The sequence below is a fragment of the Bidens hawaiensis genome, unplaced genomic scaffold, assembly GCF_021521415.1.
Source record: "Bidens hawaiensis isolate Kalapana, Puna unplaced genomic scaffold, B.hawaiensis_p1.1 tig00040691_1, whole genome shotgun sequence".
NCBI classification, from domain to species: Eukaryota; Viridiplantae; Streptophyta; class Magnoliopsida; order Asterales; family Asteraceae; genus Bidens; species Bidens hawaiensis.
Genome location: NW_027497200.1, coordinates 9,108 through 22,425, shown reverse-complemented (window position 1 = coordinate 22,425; position 13,318 = coordinate 9,108). Strand labels below are relative to the sequence as shown.

General features: G+C 37.7%; 1 protein-coding gene across 1 annotated transcript; it reads right to left on the bottom strand.

Annotated features, from left to right (window-relative positions):
- Window positions 1–399: 399 nt before the first annotated feature.
- LOC143592338 (protein FAR-RED IMPAIRED RESPONSE 1-like) lies at window positions 400–6,077 on the bottom strand. Its single transcript, XM_077072278.1, has 8 exons — window positions 5,732–6,077; window positions 5,454–5,530; window positions 4,811–4,987; window positions 2,288–3,117; window positions 2,105–2,206; window positions 1,953–2,023; window positions 1,396–1,631; window positions 400–906 (listed from the first exon to the last, which is right to left on the bottom strand). The coding sequence occupies exons 1-8, from the start codon at window positions 6,075–6,077 to the stop codon at window positions 400–402; spliced, it is 2,346 nt and encodes a 781-aa protein (XP_076928393.1).
- Window positions 6,078–13,318: the final 7,241 nt, after the last annotated feature.

Below are 13,318 nucleotides of genomic sequence, written 5' to 3'. Positions count from 1 at the left end.
ATGACCATTATTACACAATAAAACTTCTTAACTGGTTGTTGCTTCTTTCTCTAATGCTTAACATTTAAACCAAAAACATTCCAGTATGACACAATGACCATTATAACACAATATATAAAATATGACTCAATGACCATTATAACACAATAAAAGCTAAAAGTAAGCCACTCAATTCAGACACGAAAAATCCAGTATGACACAATGAGAATTAGATACAATAACCATTATTAAACAATAAACTAAAGTAAAAATTTATTGAGACTCTGAATCTTGCAAACAAGAAACTCCTGAACTGGTTGTTGCTTCTTTCTCTTTAATGCTTTGTAAGTATAACTTGCAAGTGCGTATATTGTGACATACACCTTTGCAGAAACCACATCCCCTTTGTTTGTCCCCAGCTTAACTAATTGCTATCTCACGAGCTGACTTGAAACGTTTATGACTCCCACAACCTTTTGTTCTTGTTCTAACAGGATTTTTTATTATAACACTACATGGTACTCTCATTCCAGTCATTTCTGCAAATCTATCTCTCCTGCTAGGGGGTGGGGCAACAACTTGAGCCTCATCAGCCTTAGACATGTAATCTTTAACATAATCTCTATAAAGACACAATTGTTCTTTGTTACTAACCAATTTATTTATATTATACTCGTGAGCAAACCTAAGTTCACGAAGAACAGCTTCAACATCTGCACGATTTTCCCCAAACTCTTCGGGCCTAAAAGAAGAAAGTGACGTATTTGAAATAGCTTCCTTTCTCCATCGCCTAACAATATACTTCTTTGGGAATTCTGTTTCAAAACTAATTCTAAGAACATAAAAAATATGTCTACATAGTAATCCAAAAAATTCAAATCTTCTGCAGCTGCATGATATTGTTTGATCTGCACCTCGATACATAACCTACACAAAAAAGAACACAAACAAAAAGGATTAACAGAAAATACACAATTATTACAACAAAGCAAAAAAGAAAAGATAAAATAACACAATGAATAACATTAAATATTACACAATGAAAAGCAAATATAAGAAAAAACAAAAATAAAAAGAAATAGGAACTGAAACCTCAAAAAATATAGAGCATGGCTGCTTCAAATCCTCAATTTCAAACTTCAAAAATCACCAACATGTTGTCTAGTAACAGAAGCACAACTATGAATACCATTCTCTATCTCCAGTTGTTGATAAAAAAAATCCGTGTAAAAATTTTTGCAGCTTGAATCTCAAGAACGAACGTTGGATTCATAAAACCAGGAATGGTGTATCGAGAGTGGTGATCATTTCCTCTATGCTCATACCATTGAGACTCAACTGCCGCTTCAAAGTGACTAAAACACTCAACTAATGTTGACCTTGGATTACAAAACTGGTTAAAAAAGTGGTTCTCACTTTCTGATCTTGACGTGGTACGCATAAGTCTAGAAAATTCTCTTGTAGATAATACGTAGGTATCCAGTCTTTTCTAATCTTATAAAGATCCGCCAACCACTCATGATCACTTAAGCCATATTCAGAGAGAATTGAGGGCCATTTCTCTTTAAACTCATCCGTTGTAATAGAATCTGTCCACACAATCTCAGATAATTTTTCTTTGAACTCAGCAACATTAGGCGTCGCTGCCCAACCTACAAATATGACACAATGCATAAATATGACACAATACAGAAATAGAGTAATGCATAAATATGACACAATGCTTAAATATGAGACAATACAGAAACAGAAACAGAAATACAGTAATATGACACAATGAAAAAAGACACAATGCATAAATATGACACAATACAGAAACAGAGTAATACATAAATATGACACAATGCATAAATATGACACAATACAGAAACAGAAACATAGTAATATGACACAATGCATAAATATGACACAATACAGAAACAAAGTAATGCATAAATATGACAAAAATGCATAAATATGACACAATAACTTACTGGTCACTTTCTCCCAAATATGCCACATACATAATCTATGTCGGCTATTTGGAAAAACATCTTGAATAGCCCTCTTCATAGCAGCATCTTGGTCAGTAACAACCACTTTAGGTGCAGAACCAAAGGCATGAACATATGACCTCAATAACTACCTGTATGTGTCGGCAGTTTCAGATCCAAGAAGCGCAGCACCAAGTGTAATATTCCTATTGTGGTTATCTATATCGGTGAAATGGACAAACACCATATCATACCTAGAAAATAAAATCAAAAAGTTAAAAACAAAAAAATGACACAATGAACGAAGAAAGACACAATGAAATTTTGAGTCTTACTTGTTTGATCGATAGGTCGCATCAAACCCTACAACATCACCAAAAACCAAGTAACTTTTCTTTGAATACTCATCAGCCCAGAACAACCCACCTAAAGTCCCGTCTTCTTTAATAGTGTAATCAAATGAAAAATTGGAACAGTGCTTCTTTTTCTTCTCAAGACGTTTAATTACCATATCCGCATCGTATTCACTAATGTATTCACATTGACGCGTCTTAAAATTCTTAAAGTCGTTCTTTGTTGCACCTACCTGCTCATAACCACCATACAAACTGTTTAAAATATTAAACGCTCTAACAGGCCCTAGATTTACTTGAGACAACGCTTGAATAACACTTTCTTTTACGTAATCTACCCTTCTCGCAGATGTTAAAAACTGAATATCATCTTTATGCACGAAACTGTGGTTACGCTCTTCTTCAAAAACATAAACCTCATACTTGTTGATATCCGCATTCAACCTAAGCTTAATATGTGCACCGCATCCGGTTATCTTCGATGGTTTCCTACGCTTTCTTTTACCATTATTTGCATCATCTAATGTACTATACTCACTTCCACTTTTAAACCCTTCCTTAGAACAAACATAATACTTCAACTTCAGAAGTCCATGATTAGTGTATGCACTATTCTTTCTAACACTAAAACCACTAGCATGAGCATAGCTAACATAAAAAGCATAGGAAAGCTCAACAGAATCAAACACCATACCTTTAACAGGTTTAAGTGATTGACTCACAACAGGTTTGTAACATATTTTTCCAGACCTCGGGGATACACGTTCTTCATCAAGTTCATTGTAAACTCCAACATCTAAATCAATAAAACTCTGTTAAGTATACACAAATTTCAATATAAAATATAACACAATACTAGCAGAAACTTAATTTATCAGTAAGACACAATGATGTTACAAACGAAAATCAAATAATACAATAAAAATAGATTTATTAATTTGAAGCAAAACATTAAATCGATTCAATACACTTTGGAATCAAAAAATCGGATGAAAATAAACTGAATTAATCAATTGAATCAAAATAAATGGAGAAAAATCGTACCAGATCCATCATCGTTCATGGCAGAGTTTGTATTTGAATTCGTCCCAAATCCTTCATCATCGTTCATAGCTTGAGTTTGTAATCTTCGATTTGGATTTGCCGATTAAGATGTATAATTTGTTTAGATCTGTAGATCGTTCCCTCTTATTGATGTGATGGTCTGGGTTTAGAAAATAAAACAATAAAGTTCCAAAAATACCCTTACTTCCTAAAATCAGTTTGATGAGAAGATTGCCTTGTGTTATAATCCTATTCCTTCTCACCCTTCTCATTTTTTAATCCCTTTGTATTTTAACTTTACCAAAGATATAAGAGTGACCAAACATTGCAAATCTATAGCTTTAATAATTGATGCAGGAGAATCTCTTAATTTAAATTATGATTTATATTATCTTTTAGTATTTTATGTTTATTTTGTTTCCTGGTTTATCTATAATCTATTTAGTATAAATAGGGCTATTAGGTTTATTGTTTAATTAGTTTTTGATTAAGTTTATACAAAAGAACATTGTTTTTGGAACCTATGGTTCAGTTTATCGGTCTTTGATTAACTAAAATGTCATGAGCCACTTGAATACTTCCGAAACGGCATCAATAATATTTATGTAGTTCAAACCTTTCGGACGATGGTAACTGATTCCGTGGATAAACAACAATTCATGGCCGCAATCTATTGGAAGTCAATTTCAATGGCAGAAACATGCAAGCAAGAAACCGAGAGAATGGTGACGAACATGAGTCTTTACTAATTTGTCTCGAATCAAGGGCGGAATGAAATTACAGATTGGTGAAGAATTAAATAAACCAATATCCTAACCATGCAAAAATTACTCGATATGTAAAAGTGTGGATCATGCAAGAACTCGGTGAACAGAAAATCAGTTTGCACGACAACTTCTAATGTGTGATTACTTTGTGTTTAGGGAGAACTTACGATTGTAATTCATCCAGTCTATAAGGCTATTCACTATGGAGGGGCATTAAAACCCCTCCACGTCATCGTCACCTAAGAAATGGGGCTTCGAAACCCTTCTCCAATAGTGCCCCTAAAAAACTCCCCAAAGGCGCCCGTTGCAAGCTGTCTAAGGGCTGAACTTTGGTGTTGGAATCAAGCCCTCACTGTAACACTTAAAACACAAGCTTAATGGTGCAATGGCAAACCAGTAATTATTTACATTTTGTGAGCTATTAGCTAGATCATATATGTACTCAGCTCAATATATATTATGTTCATCAATTCACAGCATTCTCCAGGTCAATTAGATGTTTAGCCATCTGTCAAGTACTTGTTTACTATTTTTTTGGTTCTAACAAATATTAGAATATAGGAGCAATGAACATAAAAAATCAAGAGCTTGAGTAGATAATTAATAGTATTAGTCCAAAAATCAAAAACCCAAAAAAGCAATGAACAAGAAAAAGATTTCAAACTACCATTTTTCACAATCGAGGGTCAACCACCTGCCCAATGAACAAAAAGACCCCGCTCACATCTTCTCTAATCGCAAACAAGAACGGGTGATCCGCTACAAAATCCACCTTATCATAAACTGGATTTTGCATTGAACCGCACATCATCTCCTCTAAATGGGCCATTGCTTCTGTACCATCTTCATTCACAACCACATCTGGATAATACTAGATGCATAAATGCCTTGGTCAGAGTCAAACATCTCAGTCAAACCATCTCCCATGTGGAAAGGCAATACGAGACCTAATTCCTTCAACATACTAGAAGCTTCAAACCCAAATAAGATCTTAAACTTTGGTATCAAAAACTGCGGGACTATTATGTTAATTGTAAGAATTCGATGATTCATTCAAGTGATGTACATCCCTATAAATACTAAGGGAAAATAATAAACTTAAGGCTAATTTAGGAGGTGATACATATACAGCTATACACATGCTAATTGACAGCTATACATAAATATTATACATAAATACACGTTGACTAATACGCCCCCGCAGTCGGAGCATGTGGTTGAATGCGAAGACTGGACTTGAATTTGTGAAACAATGCACGAGGTAGTCCCTTGGTGAAGATGTCCGCATATTGATAGTCAGCAAGAATGTGAAGTACCCGAATGAAGCCGAGACGAACCTTGTCACACACGAAGTGGATGTCAAGCTCAACGTGTTTGGTGCGTTGATGTTGAACAGGGTTTCCCGAGAGATAAACTGCGGATACGTTGTCACAAAAAATAATGGTTGTGTCACGTATAGGAACTGAGAGTTCAAGTAGTAGGTTACGTAGCCACGTGACCTCAGCAGTGGCATTGGCAACACCACGGTATTCGGCTTCGGCGCTTGAACGCGAGACGGTATGTTGTCATTTGGATGACCATGAAATGAGATTGTCTCCAAGAAAGACACAATAACCTGATGTAGAGCGTCTAGTATCCGGGCAGCCCCCCCCCCAGTCGGCATCAGAGTAGGTGGTGATTTTGGTGGACTTAGAGGGAGTGATTAACAACCCGTGTGAAACCGTTCCTTTGAGATAACGTAAAATGCGGCGTAGAAACTGGAAATGCGGTTCACGTGGGGCGTGCATAAACAAGCAAAACTGTTGGACCGCATAGGCAATATTGGGACGAGTGAATGTTAAGTATTGTAGGGCCCCGGCGAGGCTTCGGTATAATGTTCCATCAGGCATTAGTTCTCCAGCCGAACTACTAAGTTTGGAGTCTGTATCACAAGGGGTTGCACTTGGTTTGCATGTTTGCATGTTTGCACGTGTTATTATCTCATGTGCATAGGCCTCCTATGATAGAAAAAGGCCACCATCTTTTGGTGTGACCTGAATACCCAAAAAGTGGTGCAATTTCCCCAAGTCCGTCATTGCAAATTCTTTAGAGAGTGACGTAATTATTTGACAGAGAAGTGTGGTGTCGGATGCGGTAAGAATAATATCATCAACATATAGTAGCAAATAAGCGACACGTGTGCCTTGTCGATATATGAAAAGCGAAGTATCGCATGTGGCACTACGGAAACCGCATGACATGATGTAGTTGGCAAATCTTTGGTACCAAGCGCGCGGTGCCTGTTTGAGGCCGTAAAGCGATTTGCGAAGCTTGCAAACAAACGACGGGTTGGATTTTTCGGTGAAGCCGGGGGGTTGATGCATATATACCGTTTCTTTTAGGTCCCTGTGTAGAAAGGCGTTTTTAACATCAAGTTGATGAATGGGCCATGACCGGGAGATGGCTAAACTAAGCACGGTGCGTATGGTAACAGGTTTCACGACAGGGCTAAACGTTTCGTCATAATCCAAACCAACCTGTTGTGTTTTTCCGTTTACAACTAACCGGGCTTTATACCTTTGTAGCGACCCATTAGCATGAAACTTATGTTTGTATAACCACATGCAATTAATTATTTCTCGGGTCGTGGTACGAGTTCCCAAGTGTTATTATCTATTAAAGCTTTATACTCGTTGGTCATGGCGTTTCGCCAATTCGGATCAGTGAGTGCAAGTTTAAGATTTTTTGGAAAAGGGGAGATGGAAGGTGGTGTGGAAGTAGTGGTGTGTAGAGAGAAAGGTAGTTTTGGTTTATGAATACCAGCACGTGATCTTGTTTGCATGGGGTGAAGGTTTGGTGGAGATGTGGGTGGAACACTGTGGGTGTTGTTAATGGTGGAAGGTTGGGAATTTTGTATGTTGGGTGGGGTAGGGTCGTTGGTAGAGGGTTGTGTAGGTGAAGAAATAGGGTAGGTTGTAGGACATGGAGAGGGTGGTGGGGTGTTAGATGAGGCTGATGGTGTAGGAGTGTGTTGAGGGTTGGACTGGATTGGTTCAGTTTGCATGGGATGGGTGTAACACCCTTGGTAAACACAACATCGTCCCACTCTTAGGCTATCCCATATCGGCCGTGGACAAGAGAGATCACTGGTTCATAAGTAATGTCCTGCCTCTTCAATCACCAACGTGTTTTGGGCAACCAAAAACAAATCCGTGAGCTCTTCGTGGGCAGAGCGGACAATATTGGTGGTGCGAGGGACCGGATGTTACAGTTGGTATCAGAGCCACTCTTGTGCCGTTCGGGATGTTGGGACACGCCTCATCGAGGACGATGAGTCCAAAGGGGGGTTGTCTGTAACACCCTTGGTAAACACAACATCGTCCCACTCTTAGGCTATCCCATATCGGCCGTGGACAAGAGAGATCACTGGTTCATAAGTAATGTCCTGCCTCTTCAATCACCAACGTGTTTTGGGCAACCAAAAACAAATCCGTGAGCTCTTCGTGGGCAGAGCGGACAATATTGGTGGTGCGAGGGACCGGATGTTACAATGGGTTGGTGGGTTAGATGGGGAATGTGTAAAAGAGTTATAAATGAGTGGTGATGGGTCATCGGATAGGAAGGAGTAATCAGAGGTAGATGTGGTGGTATTTGTTTGGAATGGAAATGTATTTTCATCATATGTGACATGTCTGGATAGAATTACTTTTCCCGTGGCGAGATCGAGACAACGATAACCTCGATAATCTGGACGGTATCCAAGAAACACGCATCGAGAGGATCGAAGGTGTAATTTATGAGGTCGGGTGGATGACTGATTAGGGTAACACAAGCATCCAAATACACGGAGGTGCTCGTATGTGGGGTGTTTTGTTGGGTCAAGAAATTGACCTAATGGGGAGATTGTTGAGTTAAAGATTTGACCTAAATGAAGTACATGGAAGATTGGAATCTTCTCAACCTCCTCTCAATTCGCTAAGTAATGGATCCGAGCACACCTTAGACATCCGAGCAAGCTTTTACTTAGCCGGGTACGATATTTTGCCTACCGGGCAAGGTTTACTTCAAGTAGTCTTCTTAAGTGGATATCCGAGCAGGGTTTGCAAATTAGTGCATTGCCGGGTAAGGTACACTAGTTTATGTAAATCCGGGCAAGGTTCACTTTATCAACCAAGTCTGTTCTTCAGAACCAAGTATTTTACTCTTCCGAGTAAGGTTTGTTTAACCAAGTCCAAGAAGCCAAGAAATTGGAAGACCGGGCATGGTATTCATTAATAAGTATGGTCCAAGTATGCTTGATGATCTAAAGGAATATCTCCAAGTAATATCGGGCAAGGTTTAGCGCAAGCAAGGAACAGTACTCCCGAGTACACTTTGCTAATAAGTTATTTTATAGCAAAGAGCTGAAATGGATCATTGAAGAACAAGGTTGCTCGTAAGGAGTTGTCGGGCAAAGTCTGGCAAAGTCAAGAAGACTGAAGTCTACTCGGTGAGTATTTTACTTGGTAAAATGGTGAGTATTTTACTTGGTAAAATACTCTTCAAGTAAAGTCTACCCGGAAACTGATCCCGAGCACACTTCTATGTTACCAAGTTATGAAGGATGTCCGAGCATACTTAGAAAGACAAGATTGGTGCAAAGCCTAGTTGGAAGACTTGTTTTACACTTAGTTTATTTTGAATATGTAATTTGAATATGTATGATTGTATTTAGGGTTTCTAGAAGGAATGACAGCTGTCCTAGGTTGGCAGGCCTATAAATAGAATATTTAGGGCAAGCCGCCAGCGAGAGCCACAGGGACAGAGAGTAGCCTTTACACTTTTCGGATAAGAAAGAATATTTCTTGAAAGTGACGGCTGTCCTAGGATTCATAGAAAACCCTAAATTGATTATCCACTTTTTATGATGAATGTTATATAAATGGAAAATCTTTTGAGTGAATCCTGAGTGTGCTTTCTACCTTTGATTATTCTTTGCAACCATATGTTTGTTATTGATTCCGCCTTTAACAAATGGATATCTTTCTAAATATAGCAACCCGTCATTAACTCTCTTGTCAACGCATTAATCTGTGTGAGTTATGACATGATTAATTAAGATCCAGCTGAAATCGAGGGGACCGACAAGTGGTATCAGAGCTGATCACTGCTATTTTGGAAAGATTGTTGCTGATTGAAGATTTGAAGAAGAATGACGTAAGCAGACCACTGTTCCATTGATTTGTGACGTCAGCAGCCCTGTTTTTCATTTTTCTTCCAGATCTACAATCTACCGGTGTTTTCTCTTCCTTATTTCAATTAAAGTTCTAATCTTTATATCTAAATCTTGTTCTAATCACATCAGACAAATGAGATCTAAGCATTCTGTTTTCAGATCTGATTATTTTGAAACTCTGTTTTTACAAAGAAACTGATCTTTGATTTCTCAAAATGTCTGGATATAAGAAACAAGAGGTGTCTACTAACAAGATACCAAGGTTGTATGGACAGGAAAACTTTATCAAATGGAAAGTACTCTTTGAAGTAGCCGTATGCTACAATGATATTGATATGTGGAACTCCGTCAAGAATGGTCCACAAACTGCTGTTGAAGAAGGTGCAAATGCAGCTACAACTGCTGCTGTAAGAGAAAAAATGAGAAAGGTGGATGACAAAGCCTTAGCTATGATTAAGCTAGGTTTGTCTTGGGAGATTCTGACCAAGGTGGCTCATCACACAATTGCCAAGAAAATGTATGATGCCATCCTTGAGATGTATGAAGGAAATACTGAACTAAAGAACATAAAGAAGCAAAGATTGAAACAACAGTTGGAAAGGTTCAAGTATAAGGATAGAGAATGGTTGAAATCAATACTAGAACGTTTTCTAAGTATTGTGAATGAGTTGAGGACAACTGATTATGTAATGACTGACTTTGATTTGAATACAAAGTTACTAAACTCAATGCCAAAAGAATGGTATACTGCTTGCAAGTTCATCCTTCAGAAGCATAATTTCAATTAATTGAAATTGGATGATGTAGTATGCTTTCTTCAGGCTGCAGAACTTGAAATGATAGAGAATGAGATGATTAAGGAAGACAGACCCTGCTTCAATGTTTCAAATGCATTGATTGCACCCATGGGAAATCTGTCTACCAAGAATCAACAGCAAATTCCCATTATTGAAGAACCAGCTGAACATAATGTTGTTACTCCAAAATCTTTCATTGGAAGTATCACAAGTAATCAAGGAAATCAGCAGAGGTTCAATGTGCAACTGATTGATGATACTGATTCTGCCTCTATGCCAAGTGGAAATGTTCCTCATACTGGCATAGGACATGGTCAAAGCAATGAAACACAGGCTTTGCTGTCTATGTTTACTGAGTCATATAATGCATTTGTTGCAAAAAACCTAATTCACACAAGTGTGGTACAAGATGATTTAGAGCAAATTGATGCAGATGACTTGGAAGACATGGATTTGAAGTGGCAAGCTTCCATGTTGGGTTTGAGAAGTAAAAGGCTATATAACAGAACTGGTAGGTCTCTGGTTTCTGGTCCTAATGACAGGATTGGATTTGACAAGTCAAAAGCAATCTGCTACAACTATCAGCAACCTGGTCATTTTGCAAGAGAATGCAATCAACCAAGAAACTTTCAAATGAATCAATTCCAGAATCAACAACCAGGAGGTCAGCAGCAATATCAACAAAATCAAACAAGAGGTCAGCAGCATTACCAACAAAATCATCCAAGATTCAACAACAACAGCAATCAAATGAACAACTTCAACAACAACAACTTCAATCCCAACAACAATTACAACCCCAACTTCAACAACTTTCAGCCTCAAATGAATAATCAACAACAAAGTATGAAACAGACTCAAGGTTTTCAAATGAATAACAATCAAAACCTTCAAGCAGCTCAAAATGTTCCAAACAACACTGTTCCAGCAAATCAAAATCAGATTAGAAATCAAGGAAATGTGGCAGTGACTACACAGCATGAAGGAAATTTTGATTGGAGCAATCATGAAGAGGACATTGCAGATGATATCAGGAAAGCAAATGTGGCATTCATGGCCATAATTGAGAAAGAAAAGGATCATCATCTCAGGTACACTCTGCTCCTACAGTTGATTTAAATGAACTTATCATTGAATTGAAAACAAAAGTAGGCAAGCTGGAAAGTGAGTGTTTTAGAAAACAAAGTATCATCAATGAGTATGAGGCAAGTGAGATGATCAGTGATGAAAAGATTAGAAGCCTTGAAGATGATTGCATGATCATTTACAGAACTCAAACCAGATACACCACTGAGATTGATGGATTAAAGAAGATGTTGGTTGAAGAAAAGGTGCAAAACACAAGACTGAAGGTTGAAACTGAATTTCTGAAGAATTTGGTCTCAACATGCAACATATGCGGTATACTGAACCAGGTGAAGGAACAAGACAAATACAAAACAGTTCCACCTCTATTCAGCAACAACTTCATGCCAAAAGTTGACAAAGAGAAAAGAGATGCATACTTGCAACAATTCAGAGATGTCTTTCAAGACAAGGAAGAATTTGTTGATTTGTACAAAAAGGTAGAAGTGAATGAAGAAGGAGAGTTTGTGATTAAGAAAGAAGTAAAAGAGGATAAGTCAATTGGAATTCAAGTCTTTGAGGATGACTTTGATTCAGTTGAGTTGGATCAAGATGATTTGAGTCATTTAAGTGATCAAATTACTGAAAAGGAAAATCAAAGCTGCTGAAAGAGGAAGAAAATATAAGAAACCTAAATCTGTTGATAAACTTCCAAAGTATCCACTAGTCCCACCAAGATTGAAGAAACAGAATGATAAAATGAAAAGAGAACATGTTTCCTTTGATATTTGTGAAAGGAGGAAGATAAAATACAATGCAGTCAGACCACCAAGCAAGGGTGTATTGGGTAAGATAAAGCAGAACAACAAAAAGAAGATGGTGACTGAAAAAGTTGATATAGAAAATTTTATCCCAGTTTATCCAGTATTTTCTAGTCATGAGGTGTTGGATGTTGGAGAAGTGGAAACTATGGAAGAGTATGAGAAAAGACAGTCAAGGGTTAGAGAAAGCAGTGATGAAGAACCTATGATTATGGAGAAAATTGTCTTTGTCAAAAGCAAACTTGAAAGACAAGACATCGAGATTGAGGAATTTGTTCCTTTTTCAATTGATTTTGAAGGATACAAGAAACCAAAAGAACATGAAATATTCAAAGGCAAGGTTTGGTGCAAAAGGTGTGATGAATATGGTCACCACACAGATTCATGTAATGAAAGATTCAAATTCAAACCATTTCATGTACTAGATGGAACAAAGTATGGCCAAGACTTTGTCCTGTGTAAACAGAAGTATGATGAATATCTGGGAAAAGGAAAGGTGTGTGGAAATGAAACCATGAACAGAGAAGAAAAGAAATCTGAAAAGGAGACAAGGATTGAGAAGAAAATGGCTGAACTAGCAAGAAGAAGTAAATCTCCTAAGAAGAATGAGAAATTGACCAAAAAGAACTATCAGTCTTTGAGAATCAAACAAGATACTCAATCAGTCAAATCTGATGGTTCTCAAGGATCATCAAGCAGTGAGAAGATAAGAACAAAAGATGCACATTCTAGAATTAAACCAACAGAACTCACTGGTGATGAGAAGTTTCTACTAAGACATGGATATGAACCACATGGTTTCCTTTGGAAACCTAAGACTGAGAGTAAGGTTGAGCAATTTGCTGATGTGAGAGACTACTCTGAGAAAAAGGACTATGTGATAAAGGAGTATGCCACTGACTTAGTTGAATACCAGTGTCCAACCTCACCTGTTAAAACTCTAAGAGAGTGTGGTTATGAAACTGATCATTCAGACAGCTTAGAATTGACTCATGAAGATCCTAAACCAACAACACTCACTTCCCAAGCTGTGTCTGAAACAGAATCTGATGAGCTGCAAGTTGATAAGGCTTGCACTTCATCACTCAACTAATCAAATTTTCTTTGTATGTGCGGGAACAGTCCACTCCTCTAAATGACATATGGTATATGGATAGTGGTTGTTCTAGGCACATGACTTGTGACAAGAGATCTCTTGTCAATTATAAAGAAAAGTATGAAGGTCCAGTAGCTTTTGGGAGTGATGAGAAAGGTGGAAAGATTGTTGGAAAAGGAATCTTAACAACTGGGAATGTCTCATTTGATAATGTATTTCATGTTGAAGG

What these genes read in the sequence shown, in the direction of transcription:
- LOC143592338 (XM_077072278.1), bottom strand. Translation starts at nt 6,077, where the DNA reads ATGCAAACATGCAAACCAAGTGCAACCCCTTGTGATACAGACTCCAAA. An exon ending in TACTAGACGCTCTACATCAG is followed by an intron (nt 5,531 to 5,731) that starts GTTATTGTGTCT and finishes ACGTATCCGCAG; the next exon opens with TTTATCTCTCGGGAAACCCT. An exon ending in GAAACTGCCGACACATACAG is followed by an intron (nt 2,024 to 2,104) that starts GTAGTTATTGAG and finishes TGCTATGAAGAG; the next exon opens with GGCTATTCAAGATGTTTTTC.